The sequence below is a fragment of the Plectropomus leopardus genome, chromosome 3, assembly GCF_026936395.1.
Source record: "Plectropomus leopardus strain MGB_pleo_1.0 chromosome 3, ASM2693639v1, whole genome shotgun sequence".
Classification (NCBI taxonomy): domain Eukaryota; kingdom Metazoa; phylum Chordata; class Actinopteri; order Perciformes; family Serranidae; genus Plectropomus; species Plectropomus leopardus.
Window position 1 is genome coordinate 4,566,903 of NC_142178.1, and position 14,285 is coordinate 4,581,187.

The window sequence follows — 14,285 nt, forward strand, 5'->3', positions numbered from 1 at the left end:
ACAGTTTGACCTTCTCCGTGCTCCCCCCTTATGTATCTTGGCATGTTTTCATTGTTATGTAAATGTGTGTTTTCCTCATGCTAATATTGTCCTTGCCACTGCAGCAGAAGGAGAAAAAGAGGGGACTATTTTTTTTTTCTTTCAAAGTTGAACGATCTCACTCAGCACAAGTCTATCACACTTCAGTTTATACCTCATCTCCTGCATAGCCTCAGAGGATTTGCGACCAAAGTCGCTGGAAATCTGCTATTTTCGAGACATGCACCATGCTGGGAACAAGAGGGGTGTAGATGGGCGGATACAGATGAAAATGCTGAAACCAACACTAAGGGATGAGGACTAACTGAGATGTGAGGGGACATGTTGAGGACGTTAAATGTGTCCTCTGTTCACTGTCAGAAACTAAAAACAAACCAAACCACATCTGTCCTGTCCTAGTAGCACCACTTCTCCTGCTCATTTTAGCACAAATCTGTCAATCGTTTTGCTTCTAAGACCGATAAGATGGGTGGTTAGTTCATGTTTTTCAAATGAGGAGACTGACAGACAGCTTTGACTATCAGTGCAGAAGCAGTGGCTACAAGAACTAACAGGACTAGACAACTACAAAAGATACAAAGCTTCCCTCAGAGCCAAAGGATTATCGTCACTCCCCGCCTCCTGCTGTGCTGAACTCGGTGCGTCTTTGTGGGGAGTGATGAGGTCAGAGCTTAGACACCAAATATCAGTGTTGAAAATATCCTACAGTAACATAAAAATGCATTCCCTTCAAGTTAACTGAGTTTTAAAATTCATTCTATTCTTTACCTTGGAAACATTTGGAAAACACTCTCACCTCCAGGTCCATTTAGTAGTTGTTCTGGAGCTTTCCGGCATATCACATGATGTTTATCAGCAGGTGGAGTTGGCCAGTGGTCCAAGAAATGTAGATGTTAACCTGCATTAACAAATTTTGACCCATTTGGGGTGGCATAAAGGAGCTGCAAACACAACACTAGCTGCATTTACACTGCCTGTTCAAGGGAGGAATATCGTCATTTCGCTACTCTGTATATAAGATATGGTCTCGCCTCTGAGCAGGGAACAGAGGTAGTAACAGTTCTGTAACAAGGTCTGTGTAAAGCATAAAGTCGCAAAGACGTGACCATGGGCGGCACAAGTGTGACGATTGACAACGTGTTAATGTGTGTGACCCACCGCAGGAGATTTAAAAAGCAACTTTTAGCATAGAGGCTAATACAAAGAAGAAGAAAGCAGCTGTAAATGTCCACGAACTGGGAAAACAATTAGATTCAGGAGCCCCTTACTGTATGAGCTAAGAACGAGATCAGCTGTCATATAACACATGGTAAATGATTATGATTGACATGCTATGCCTTTGTTATTGTTTAGAAAGCAATGCTGACGCATACATTATTTGTCAGAGGCAGATGCTCATGTGTTAAATGTCACACCTGTCATGCCCCTTTTGATTGCAGGATATCGTGATGCAGTGTATAATCACACACTGGAGCGTAGTGATGCCGCCATTGTTTGGCTCTGTGTAAAAATGCAGGAGTGGAGTAAAGGGGGGACTTTGTTGCGTCCCAGTAGCGCCATCTCTGTGTGGCTACTGACACATCACCTTTTTAACCTAAAATGGCAAACTTGTTAGCAAACAGTTGCTCATTTAGAGCATCAGGCAGATGCAGAGCAACAATATCATTCATTTGGAGTCGTGTTTTTGACCACCGAATGAATGTAAGTCCATTATTCACTCTGTTTTTGGTCTCCACCAAATCCTGATGGGAATATCAGGTTCTGACAAATGTTTCACTGTGTTCAACAGCTTGTCCCAAACTGTGGCCCTGAAAAATCAGGCCTGAGCCTGTCCAAGCTTGGCCTGAGCCTGAACCATGGCAGCAGTTTTGGGTCCACGCCTAATTAAAAATGTGAATTTCCACAGTAAAACAAAATTTTGTTAATGATATCAAACCATTTATTTTAAGCAAAAGTCTTCTCAGTGCATTAACAGACATTTGTGACACAATCTCCGACATGTGCTTTTTCCGCAAGTTCAGTAAAGCCCAAAACTGTCAAATGCCATATACATATTAAATAGGGATTGTATAACATTCAGTGTTTCCCCTTTTAGGCATTAAGCAGCTCCACTGCTATGCAAAATACGCGATTAACTCACTATCTCTACTTTAGGCAGCCAGAGACAAGCAAGGATTATGAATTAAACACCCCCAGATAAAGGTGCTCCGATTGATTGGCCGCTGATCGCTATTGGCTTATATTCGTTACTTTTAAAGGCCAAAAAAAACCAGCTGATCAGTTGACACAAAACACACAAGACAATTTCTCTATGTACCACTAAAATGAGTTCACCCTAACAAATCTTTATTTATGGAAGCTGTCTCTCATTGGCAGTTTTCCCAGATTTGAGTTTTTAAGTCTCTGTGATTTTTGGTTTTGATGTCATTACTCAAAAACCTCTTGAACTACTGCATACTATTCTTGATGTAGGTAACTTGTATCCGTGTTCTGCTTGTTAACAGCCATTTGTTTTTATAAGCAATGTCAGAGTCACAATATTGATTAAAACCTCTAGACATTGGATACAGGGTACGGGAAGCATTTTATTTAAAGTCATTTAATGCTCCAACTGTCTAGAAATATGTGTCTAAAGCTCCTCTCATGTCAGTGGATGCACTAAACATCTTCCAGCGTCACAAAATACAACTTCACCACTACAAGTGGAAAAAATCCTCACTGATATTTCTCCTCGTTAATGAGAGGCATGAGTCAGGACGAGTTGATGGCAACACAGCCCATACATTATTCATGACACTATACAGGCTATAAGGTTGGCATTAATAAAAAAAGGGGGGAAATTGGAGTGATTCAAGCCTGGGGGACTTTTGAGAAATTACCCTGGTCAGTTCAGGCCAAATTCTGTTCACGCAAAGAATCCAAGCTCTAGTCTGTCAGTTGTTTGCTGCAGAGCAGGTAGTGTACAGTGGCTTTTCAAAGATTTTTCCACTGAAAACAGCTGCCTGCTGTGGCAGAAAACAAAACTATGAGAGCAGTGAGACTGAACCAAAAAAATGAAAGTTGCAGGCCAGAGAAGTAAATGTTGAACCTTGTAAAGACGCTCTGTAAAGCTGATTCTAGTGACAACCACTGAAACACAAGAGCTGATTGCTGCACTTTCTGATCCTAATCTACTTCATGCTACATCTGTTACTTTTTATTGAGTCAGCATCTGTTCAAAAGGGAACTTTTGTGACCAAAAGACACAATGTGAGGCCATTTAGCAGGGTTGGGATTCTTTAATGTGACAAATACAAAGCTTTATAATTTAATTCTAGTCACACACTTCGTAAAGTCATTGTGTTTAATATTTTGGTTACGCTTTCACACTTACTTAGCTTCACTTCAAATAGGAGCTTTTGTAGTGACCAAAAGGCGCTGTGTGAGGCCATTGAGAAGGGTTGTGACTCTTAATCCAACAAATTAATATCTTTTTATTAATGTTATTCTTTTATTAGAGCACAGACTCACCATTAAGTTATATAAACCACATATAAATCAGTTGTTTTCGCTAAAATGTTTTATTAAATTCAAGTATATGGCAAATCATTTCTAGAGCCAAGAATCGACTCTGATTTTGCTTTATATCCTTCACATTTTTGCCAGTATGGCCTTGCAGTTGGCATTTCATTCTAGGTGTTATTAAAAAAAAGTCTTAAAAAATCTTGAATTTAAATTTGAGAACCATGGGAGTACCCTGCTTAAGAGAGCTGCAAAGTTCACCTGTTAAATATTGCACATGGCAGGGCGCCTGGTGGCTCAGTGGATACAGCGGCACCCCATGTACAGAGGCTGTGTCCTCGACGCAGTGGCCGCAGGTTCGAGTCAGGCCTCTGCCCTATGCTGCATGTTTCCCCTTTCACGCTCACACTGTCCTGTCAAGTAAAGGCAATAAAAGCCCAAAAAAATAATCTTTAAAAAAAATTTTAAAAAAAGCTTACACATAGAAATTTCAGCCATTATTATAAAATATTGATCAAGGCCGCTTTAAGGACTTTTAAACACGCTGGTTGCGTGTATAAGAGGCTAGATTAGTAACAGGTAAATCTATCGCTGCACCTTTTTAGAGTCCAGCTGTGACTCCTGTGCTTTTTTTTGGTCTTTGCAGGTCGCCCCTCTGTGTCTGGGCAGGGCTGGAGCATGTGTGGTGGCCGTCAGACTGTGAAAACACAAACATTCAGTGATGACTGTGCATGATGTGGCTCCGACAGCAAGCCTCCTCTCTGTCACCACTTTGTCACGGAAGTCACAGCAAGAAACCCATCTGCCTGCCAGCACGTAAAAGACGCCAGAAAGTGTGAGACTGATGATGATGGAACAAATTCGGGGTTTACACTATGGCAAAGTCAGATTTAGCGACTGCCTATCCTTCATTTTAATGTTTACGGTTAATGTAGCGTTCAATAATGTGTCGGATTTCTGATAAAGTTTTTGGATTTCAAGATCCTGATAACTTCTGATACAGAAGTGAACCTACATCCATGATGAAGACAAATCTGCAGTGTTTATCTGAGCATGACAGAACACCTGTCTCACAGCTTTTTTTTTTCCTTTTCTATTATTTTGTTCCGTTGACAAGGTGGCACACACACACGCACACACACACACACACACATAAATCTACATGGTTGCTTTCAGCTTCTATTTCTGCTGACAAAAGGTGAAAGAGACCGAGGGAGATTGTCAGAACTGTTGAGGTGCCTCATCATTTCTCTCCTAACAATATCTGATGGCGTGTATTGATGCTATTTTAAAATATTCCCTATTATTTTGTGCTGCAGTTGGCAAGATGCTCCCCTCGTCTTTCTTTCCCTTTTTCGCCCACTGACAGATGAAAGAAAGACTTTTGACATAATCAGCACAACCTTATGAACAGCCATACTGTAAGAAACTGTGACACTCTTTATTCTTTGCAGTCAAAAACATACCATCATGCTTTTATCTAATATTTCTGTGTGTATGTCTTCCATGTTGCATCAGCTCACATCTGAAGCACACGGTATACTGTGATGTGCAGTTTGTAGCTTTTTTTTTTTTTTTTTTTTTTTTTTACAAACTACAGCAAATTATCCAACTTTTTCTTTTCTTTTTTTTTCTTTTTTCTTTTTGGCTGTACTGCGTTATGCAAGGTCAGCCCCATACAACGAAAGTCCATCTGTGCGTGAGTGAGTGAGTGATAAAGTTACACCATTGGTTGGAGTGAGTGATGATGCAAGTGTTGCCGTTTCTTTATCGTCAGTTGGCCTTTTGAAATGAATAGGCGCTGACAGTCCTGTGTTATTATTCTGTATTTCTTATTTTCTGTAGCCAGTGTAGCATGATAGCATGGTGGAATTAGCAAACTAGCCTGCTAGCTGCTACATAAGTAAAGTTTAATAAACTTAAATCTTCATTCATACATTCTTATACAGTGTAGGAAAGCACATATTGTCAGAGAAATGAAAATTTAGTCTGGTGAATTTTCTGTAACCACAGTAGTTAACGGTAGTATAAAAGCAGAGTGGAATTAGCAAGCTAGCTACCTAGCCAGCCACTAAATGAGTAAAATAAGTCTTCATCCACACAGTTTTGTCACAGTGTAGGAAAGCACATTGCTATCACCAGATGAGTGACACCTTTGTGTAGCTCATTTTCTGTAACCACTGTGGCATTAGCATAAACGCATGGTGGAATTAGAAAGCTAGCTAGGTAACAAGCCAGCTGTGGTTAAAATTGTAGTTTTGGACAGAGGAAAGAGGATTACCTCGTCAGTATGATTGATGAACAAACCTTAAAATTTATGAGTAACGTTATTAAATATTGCATGTTAAAATGTAAGAATAGGTGGAGCCATCGTCATGAGGAGAAGGTGGAAAGTAGACATTGGACATTGGACATTATGCTGTTTTCACATTAAAAGCAACAACGCAACAGTGTAACCAGCTAGCCTACATTATTGCTGAGTCACCTTGGAAGCGTTGCTCAAGCGTTCATTAACATAGTGATGTGGTCACAGGCTTGTGTGTGTCTGTTTACACAGAGCACCTCACGTCATCTTAAGTTTGGTCATAAACATATCTCTTCTCATAATCTGTGTCTGAGCCCGTTTTAACATTTAAACATCACATTTCGTCACCCTCTTGCATAACACAACACCACAGCTTGAAACAAAAACATATGATTGACTTACACTTCACCTCAACATTGGAGTGCTGACAAAAGTTAGGGCCAGTTCAAGTTTTGTTTGTAGCGGGAGTAACCCAAGTGTTGGGTGTCAGTTTGTAGCTTCATGTCACTGGCTTTTATTGAAAATTAATTGTAGCCTGTTGCTCTGTCACTCGTAATGTGAGCACAGCATAAGTAACAACCCTCTACCATTTCATCCACGGTCCAGCCATATACTGGGTTTGGACCTAGTTTGTTCACTTTGTCATTCTGTCTTTGTTCAGATAATTGAGATCCATTAAGCGCTGTTACTGGGTTTATAACCTCAGTAATAACATTAACAGTAACCGTGGCCCTTTGTTGATCCCTGTAGGGAAATTTTGCTTTCATTTTCCCACAGCGCACAGGGTCAGCTACTTACAGGCTTGGTTTAATACAGTGTCAACGATATGTCTGACCTCCCTTTATCCTGCTTTTTCGTGTGTGTGTGTGTGTGTGTGTGTGTGTGTGTGTGTGTGTGTGTGTGTGTGTGTGTGTGTGTTCAGAGATTGTAAGGTCTATATTTTTATCTCAAATGAGAATCTTCCCCCTTCTCCTCTCCACATCTCCAATTCCCTGCTGCTTTCTCTTCAACCCCATTTTCCCATTTCATCACTGCTCACACACACACACTCACACACACACACAAAAATACATGCACCGCTACGTTTTACAGCAGAATTGAAAACCCAGACAAAATGAACAACAGATCATATAATGAGACCATGAATTTAATAACGTTGATTCAGCCTGTGCCGACGTTTTGTTTGATGTTGAGTTCAAAGCGTTATTAGATTTGATGTCACCGCAGACAAAGTATGAGACATTAGCTGGAAATGAATCCTGTGAAACAACCTCATGTCTACGTATTTGGGGGCTTGTTTGAGTAAACCTGCATGTCAAGAAACAAAGATGCTGACTGTAGGTTCAATACTGACACACACCACCATCATTTTGTGCTGTAAACTTAATCGTGTATTTCCCCCTGTGTGTGTGTGTGTGTGTGTTTGTGTGTTTGCGTGTTTGCGTGTTTTAAGTGTACAGACCTCCTGACAGTGAGAGGCAAAGCAGGCATCCTGTCTGAACTGACAGATCTAGAGCTAATGTAGCCCCCAGGATGCACTCCTCAAACACACACAGACGCATCACAAACACACACATGTGCAAAGACACACTTAACCACACAGCTGAAAGCCAAGTGCCCCAGGAGCCGCTGAAGATTGAAAAGCCTCCCAGATTTGCCGGCATGACATCTAAAAAGCCGAGCTGGTGCGGGCTAGTGATTCCCCGCAGCCGAGCTAATGTTTATTCAAGTCTAATGCACTGCTGCATTATTCTATTTTCTTCCCCTTCAAACCTGCCCACTGTTTATTTAGAGAGTAATTCTCTTTAGATCAGAGCAGCAGAAGTGTGTCACCTCCACCATGTCGAGGTAGTCGGAGAGTTTGATTTCAGTCAGAGGTTAAAAATAACGACAGACATTCCAAATCAAACTGTGTATCTCCTGTATATTATGTACATAAATAAAATCTGTATGTATTGCATTATGCTGTATATGACACACTAAATCTATGGTGTTATTGTGCGTTTCTTTTTGTACCATGAATTGAGATGAAGAGGTAATAAAATTGTTGAGAAATGGTACAGCTGCTCATCTCTTTTTGTACCAGAATATTGCACCTCCTCTTTTACAATAGAAATGATGTATGTACAATATATGCTGCTGTAACATGCTGTTATTGGTCTTTTATACATTAAACTCAAGATATGATTTAACAGATGTTTCTATTGGTTTTTTTTTTCTTTCCAGGTGTAAAATATAAAAACACTTCAACAGTAACGGCTAAATCATGTTTATGTTCCAGATGTTTTTTGCGGTTTCCATTTGTCGCACTATAAATGCCATTATGGTGTAAATTTGTGTCTTTATATGTGGCTCTTACCCCTTACAGCACCCCCATCAGAGCAGCCCCAGAGATGGATTTGCAGTTCAAAGGTTTCTGTGCTTTTAATGCAGGTTTTTCTGCTCTAAATTTCTAGGCCTGGAGGTTAATTTGACTCATTACTTTTAAGTATGGATGCTCTAACTTTAAAAGCTGCAGCCACAGACACAGCAGCAGGTTGGGTGAAACAAGCGTATCAGGAAGAGGAATGCTCACAATTTACAGATACTTTAACCCCTGGGACAGCAGCCAGTAGCCAACTGATTCACTTTGTTATTTATTGCAGGGGAAGCTTTTAATCATAACCAGCTCTGACAAACGGCTTCCGGTGGCGCTGAGGGACGACGCCGGTGACCTTGTCTTTCAGCCTTAAGAGCACCTGAGTCCATTACGCCTGACAGGAAGGAGAAGGAGGCAGAACGTGCCGGACTGTCTGACTCCACGTTTCACCTCCAAATGTTGAGGTAAGCTGCACATCTGTCAGTGCTGAACACATTTACACATCTGCACTTAGCAGGCAGGTTAATTACCCCAGCAGCCCCTCAGCGACTCATTCTACATTTATGCTGTGCAGGCAAACAATGTTCAAACTCACACAGCTTTATTTGCTGAATTTAGGTAATTGTGTATATTAAATAATGAAGACTTTAAGGATATCTCTTTTATTGACACAGAATTTGGGGGTTTTAATATGTCAATCAAAATTAACATAGCTTTAATAAAAAGCCGGAACAAAATGATTAAGAATACATGTTTGTCAAACAGTGTGGAACAAGATTTTTTTTCAACCTTAAAACTTCTTTATGTGAGGATGATGACTGTTTTTAACTAGTCAAGGAATTAGGTTTATCTGATTTTTAAAATGTATGTGTTAAGGTATATATGTAAGTATTACTGTACAAGTAGGTGTGTTTTTTTATAATTTTTACTTTTATTAGAATTTTTTTCAGGTCATTTCATGCTTTTTTTTGTGGGGGTGTCACTTTATAAAATTGTTTGTTATTCATTTTTAGAATTTTTTATTCCGTCACCTAGTCACCTATAACTGCTTATTTATATTTGAATTATTTGATGATGTGTTTGGCAGATGATGGATCAGGGTACAAAGCTGCTCTGCTGTCGGGACCTCCAGGTGTGGGGAAGACCACCACAGCTGCCCTGGTCTGTGAGGTCAGTGTGAAAACACACAGTAGGGCTGGGCGATCTGTCTTTAAAATGATATTACAATATCTTTAGGCTATTATTGCAATACATGATAAATATCTCTATACTTTTAAGTGTCCTCTAAACCAACGTTCACTTCTAATATACAAAATTGCTGCAGTTACAACAAAGTTGGAGTAGCTACTGTCATATAATAAAGTTGAATTTTATAGTGACATCTGAAAAAGTATCAAATGTTTTCCTCTTACCAAGAAAAAAACATTATGTGGGATGGGAGGGATCTGGTTTGTGACTGTCTGTTTTGTTTATACAAAATAAACACAAAAGCCCATAAACCTAATTCGGGGGGGGGCAGCTTCTGAATGTGAAATAATAAGCATTTAAATTGCAGCAGAGAAGACCATTTGTGATGGGCTTTAACAGGGTAAGACGTCTAAAGAATGGTTTTTGATATTATCAGCATATTTTAGCTAAATTAACATGTGCATTAAAGCATGATATTGGATTATCTGCCACTAAATTAGTAGATTTACAAAGCAATAACAGACATGCTAACAGAGTGAGCTGACGTTAGTACACTGTACTGTATATACTGAACACATTTCGTTAGCCGCTAACAGCCTGTTAATTAAAAATGTCCTGCTCTTAAATAATTTTATCTAACATTAAGGAGTTAAAGGGGAGAAAAGGCTTGTGTGATTTATTTTACAGCTCAATGTGAGCTACATGTCAGCTTTGTTAAAGATAGCAGAGTGCTATTTAGTGATATATTAGTATTGATGTGGATTAAGAGTGCATATTTGAGACATCTAAACAGAATGTCAAAAACATTACTGTAAACAGAAATGTAAATTTAAGGGTCAGTGTTTTTGTGATTCTGTTGACTCTATTTGTCTATATTGTGTTTCAGCTCAGCTGATTTTCCATTGTTGATAAAGGGAGGGAAGCTGAAAGACCTGGATGAGATCACAGGGTAAGTCATTTAAAAAATAAAACTACAAGGCTTAATGGGGAATTATTCCAAACACTGACATTGTTACACTACTGTATTATATTATATTTTATTATGTTGTTATATATGTAATCTTGTTATTGTATAGTGGTAACTTAAAATAAGAGTACTGGGTGCTGGAGAAACTATTTCGAAGCGGGTTATAACAACGCAGAAGGCTCTAGTTTAATGCAGTTCATACACGTATAAATCCAGTAGAGGGCAATATTACACAGCCTGATGAAGGCTCTCCTCTGGAGCACAGATCTGACTAATTCATGCATTCACATGCAGTGGTTTACACTTTGTACTAAAGTCACTCTCTTATATTCACAGTAGTGTGACGGCATAGAACCATGAAGTAGCCTAGACCTTTTTAAACAAAGGAAAAAGCTTGGACGCAGGGAAGGACAGGTTGACAAAGGATCAGAGTCAGACAAATTATTAAAAAAGGATCAATAATTGTAGGCCTATCATATGAAACACTATAGACAAATGCTGAGGTTAGCACTGCAAAAGCTAATTTCCAAGTGAGTAATTCACTATGAGAAGCGCAAACTTAACACAACTAACAAAGTTTCATAACTGAAGTTGGGGAACAAACACGCCTCATCTCCCGAAGGAGTTTCCCACCCAGGCTTATAAAGGCATGTCTGACCCTCTCCCCTGTCCTTTTCTCCCTCTCTGTTTCAGCTTAAGAGCTACACAGGATTCATTGAAGGCTTGAGACTCCTGCACTGAGACAGCACCCTCATCCTGAGTGTCAGCTCCCTGTCTCCTGCAAGCCTTTCCCTGATTTATTTCCATGGTTTATTTTTATTTTATTAAACCATGTACAAGGCTTCCCAATGTTGAGCTCTTTGTTTGGGTAAAATGTTCTAATGCAGTTTTTGAAAAGGATAACTGACATATTCTTTGTAGTTGTAATCTGTGGTGAGTGTAAGACTACTTCTGCTAGCATTATTCAACAATGTTTTCCTCATCTGTGTTTCAGTGTGTTCAGAGGACTTCTCCACTCGCCTGGATCGTCCCTGTGCAGAACAGCAAAGCATGGTGAAGACTATCTGAGAGGACACCACAAGAGAAGGACATATACCAACTGCTTGATGTGCTATGTATGTGCCCGAGCATTTTGAACCTCCGTTGCTATTAACTTGTTTATTCTAGTGCACTACTTCCTACTTCCCTCCTACTTTTACCAAAGGGACATGCACACACATCTGTATTTTTAGAACAGCCAATAGGAACGCCCTCTCTCTGAAATGACCTTTGATTGGCTTCTGTCACAGACTAGATTTTCTTAAGTTTGAAAACAGAGTCAAGAGGAGCTGCAGAAGCCTAGTTTTCTCCCAGCCCGCTTAAATTCCTGTACTCAAAGTGCATTGTGGGAATATCACCAAATGACACCCAAAATAAAACTGCCTACCCCAGCTTTAAGGGGTCTATTATCATTGATGGTGTTAACGCAAACTTGCCCTCCTCCACCAACACTTTCACTTTGTGATGTACAGATGTTAAGTTTGTTGAATCTTAGTTTTGATCTGACCTTTTCGGAAACAAAGTGTATGATCACATTGTGTTCAACACATTAAGTTCATATTTATAAAACATTATACTAATAATATTAATATAAAGATATTATAGAGATTGATTACTTTAGTCTAGAACCTGAAAATAGTGGTTCTCAAGGTCAATTAAGCTGTTTTTAAGAGTTTTTATCACATCAGATAATCTTCCTCAGCAGATGGTGTTAAAATGTGAACATCTTCAAAGTCAGTCTGCTGAGATTTTGTGCGAAAAGTGAAAGCTCCAGAGCAGATACTAAATGGACCTTGAACATCAACAAATGCCTGAAATTTCTAATTTGTGCAGCGATAATTATTTAAAAATAGGCACAGCACAGAACTTCTCAAAGTTAACCAAAGTACATCTGTGGCACCTTGACTTCTCGTTTAATTAGTGAAGCATAAAAGTTTAGATGCTGATTCAGTGTTTTCTGCAAAATGAGACTGTCCTGCAGGGATAGACGGCAGTCCAATGGGAATTAGGCAGCCCATAGTAGAAATTTACAGAAACTGTTGTGTCCTGCAGTACTGCCATAATCTGCAGTGTCGAGTCCCGCAAGATAGTTAACACTTAAGTAGGACTTTCTAATACCTTCACATACTTGTATAATCCCAACAGGGCTCCTTCACAGTTGAATCCTAAGTCTTTTCTCATGGGACTTGATGTAATGAGCAGATTAATTAACTGCAAAAAGAAGCAAATTTTCTCTGCAGCTGCAAAAACATGAGCTTTGACCTCAACACAGTGAATTTGATTACACTCAGTAAATCACAGACTTCTCATGTTTCATTACAGGATTACAAGACGTACTGCATTATACTGATTTAATTTCCTTTTTGTTATTGGGTTGCATAATGCTTCAATTTAAAAAATGTACCCTAGGTTGCAAAAGCAGTGAGTCTACTCCACTCACTTGGGGTTTATTGTCTCACTGGCAATAAAAAAAAAAAACAAAAACATTTCACAATATTCATTTTTCACCCGTCCCCCAACCCTCTCTCTCTGCTCTAATTTTACCATTTTGCTTGGAAATCATACAGCTGCTCCCTTCAGTGCATCTTAATGAGATCTGAGTCAGCAGGGTGCTCTCTGCTTCGGCATGCCGGAGCACAGTGAGGAATATTTGTGTCACACAGCCAGCATTTCGTTCCCGCTCCCAGGTTACAACAGAAATAAGCTGTCACCCTTTCCATCAGTATATGAGGAAGCGCAGAAGGTGCTGTGTCACCAGAGTGTTTCCCTCTGCCTTTCATCAATAATGGAATCACACAAGAGAAGGAGCAGCTGACCTTGATGTATTTCAGATGAACAGAGGGAAAGTACAGTGAGCCTGCTCAGTACGGAGCCAGAGAAGCTGAAGATGGTATTTCCTCTCTTTCAAACGGCATCAGTGATTACTCACAGGACAACAGAGAGGATTAGATGGGACAGAGCAGATGTTAGAAACACAGTGACAGGAGAATGATGAAGTCCTAACATTTTGCACCACTGCCATCTACTGGATCTGTGGTGGAATCACAGGATTTATGTTTTAGATACCATGTAGGTGTAGAAGTACTCACATCTTCTTGCATTCAAAACTTAAGTTTTTTGAATATTTTATTATTATAATTTCTATCAAAATATCCAAACAACACAGTGATAAACTGACAGTACAAAAACACCAGCTTACATAACAAATAACTCAAAAATAAATAAAAGACATTAAAATAAATTTGCACATGAAAATGTGACAAATGAAATCAAGTACAACAATACAATAAAAGGGGAAAGAACTGATAAGAGACAGGATAGAATCAGTCATGACAACTTGGTTCAACAGATTATTCCCCTGGCCGATTATTGGGGCCAGTATTGGGCATTTTGCCAATTATCTGTATTGGCATTTTATTTTAATGATCACTGATATAATGAATTAATTTAAAATTGCAAATGAATTGTCAGCATGGACAGAACTTTTACTTTGTGAAACCTCAAGTAGCTATTTTTATTTTTAAATTGTCACATGACTTTATATTAAAAGGTTGCAGGGAACTTGCTGTATATGATGTTTAAAGTTTTAAAGATTAAAGATGAGCAAAGAATGGTTTTTTTAATAAGGAAAATACACAGCTGAGTTCTCATGATTGGTGCATGTTTTGGATAGAAAATCAAGACAATTAGCTCAAGGTTCAGAGGTTAAAATACTTGTGTCTGAATGCAGCACAAGAAAAGTGATGTCGTTCCAGGTTTCAGAGGGTTAAATAACATTTTGATTAACTTACAGTGAGCAGCTCATGTCTACTGTAACCAGCAGACAAAGTCTCAAACAGGAGACATCTGGTTACTGTCCTACTGCTTGACATGCCATGATTGTCTGT

At 39.2% G+C, this 14,285-nt stretch overlaps 1 protein-coding gene across 1 annotated transcript in view; it reads left to right on the top strand.

Annotated features, from left to right (window-relative positions):
• Positions 1-8,037, top strand: part of klhl5 (kelch-like family member 5) — a 47,716-nt gene extending 39,679 nt beyond the window's left edge. The window contains exon 13 of the mRNA XM_042484941.2: positions 4,187-8,037. Within this exon, the coding sequence (XP_042340875.1) occupies positions 4,187-4,243 (57 nt within the window). The 3' untranslated portion in view covers positions 4,244-8,037. The remainder of the gene's footprint in view (positions 1-4,186) is intronic.
• Positions 8,038-14,285: the final 6,248 nt, after the last annotated feature.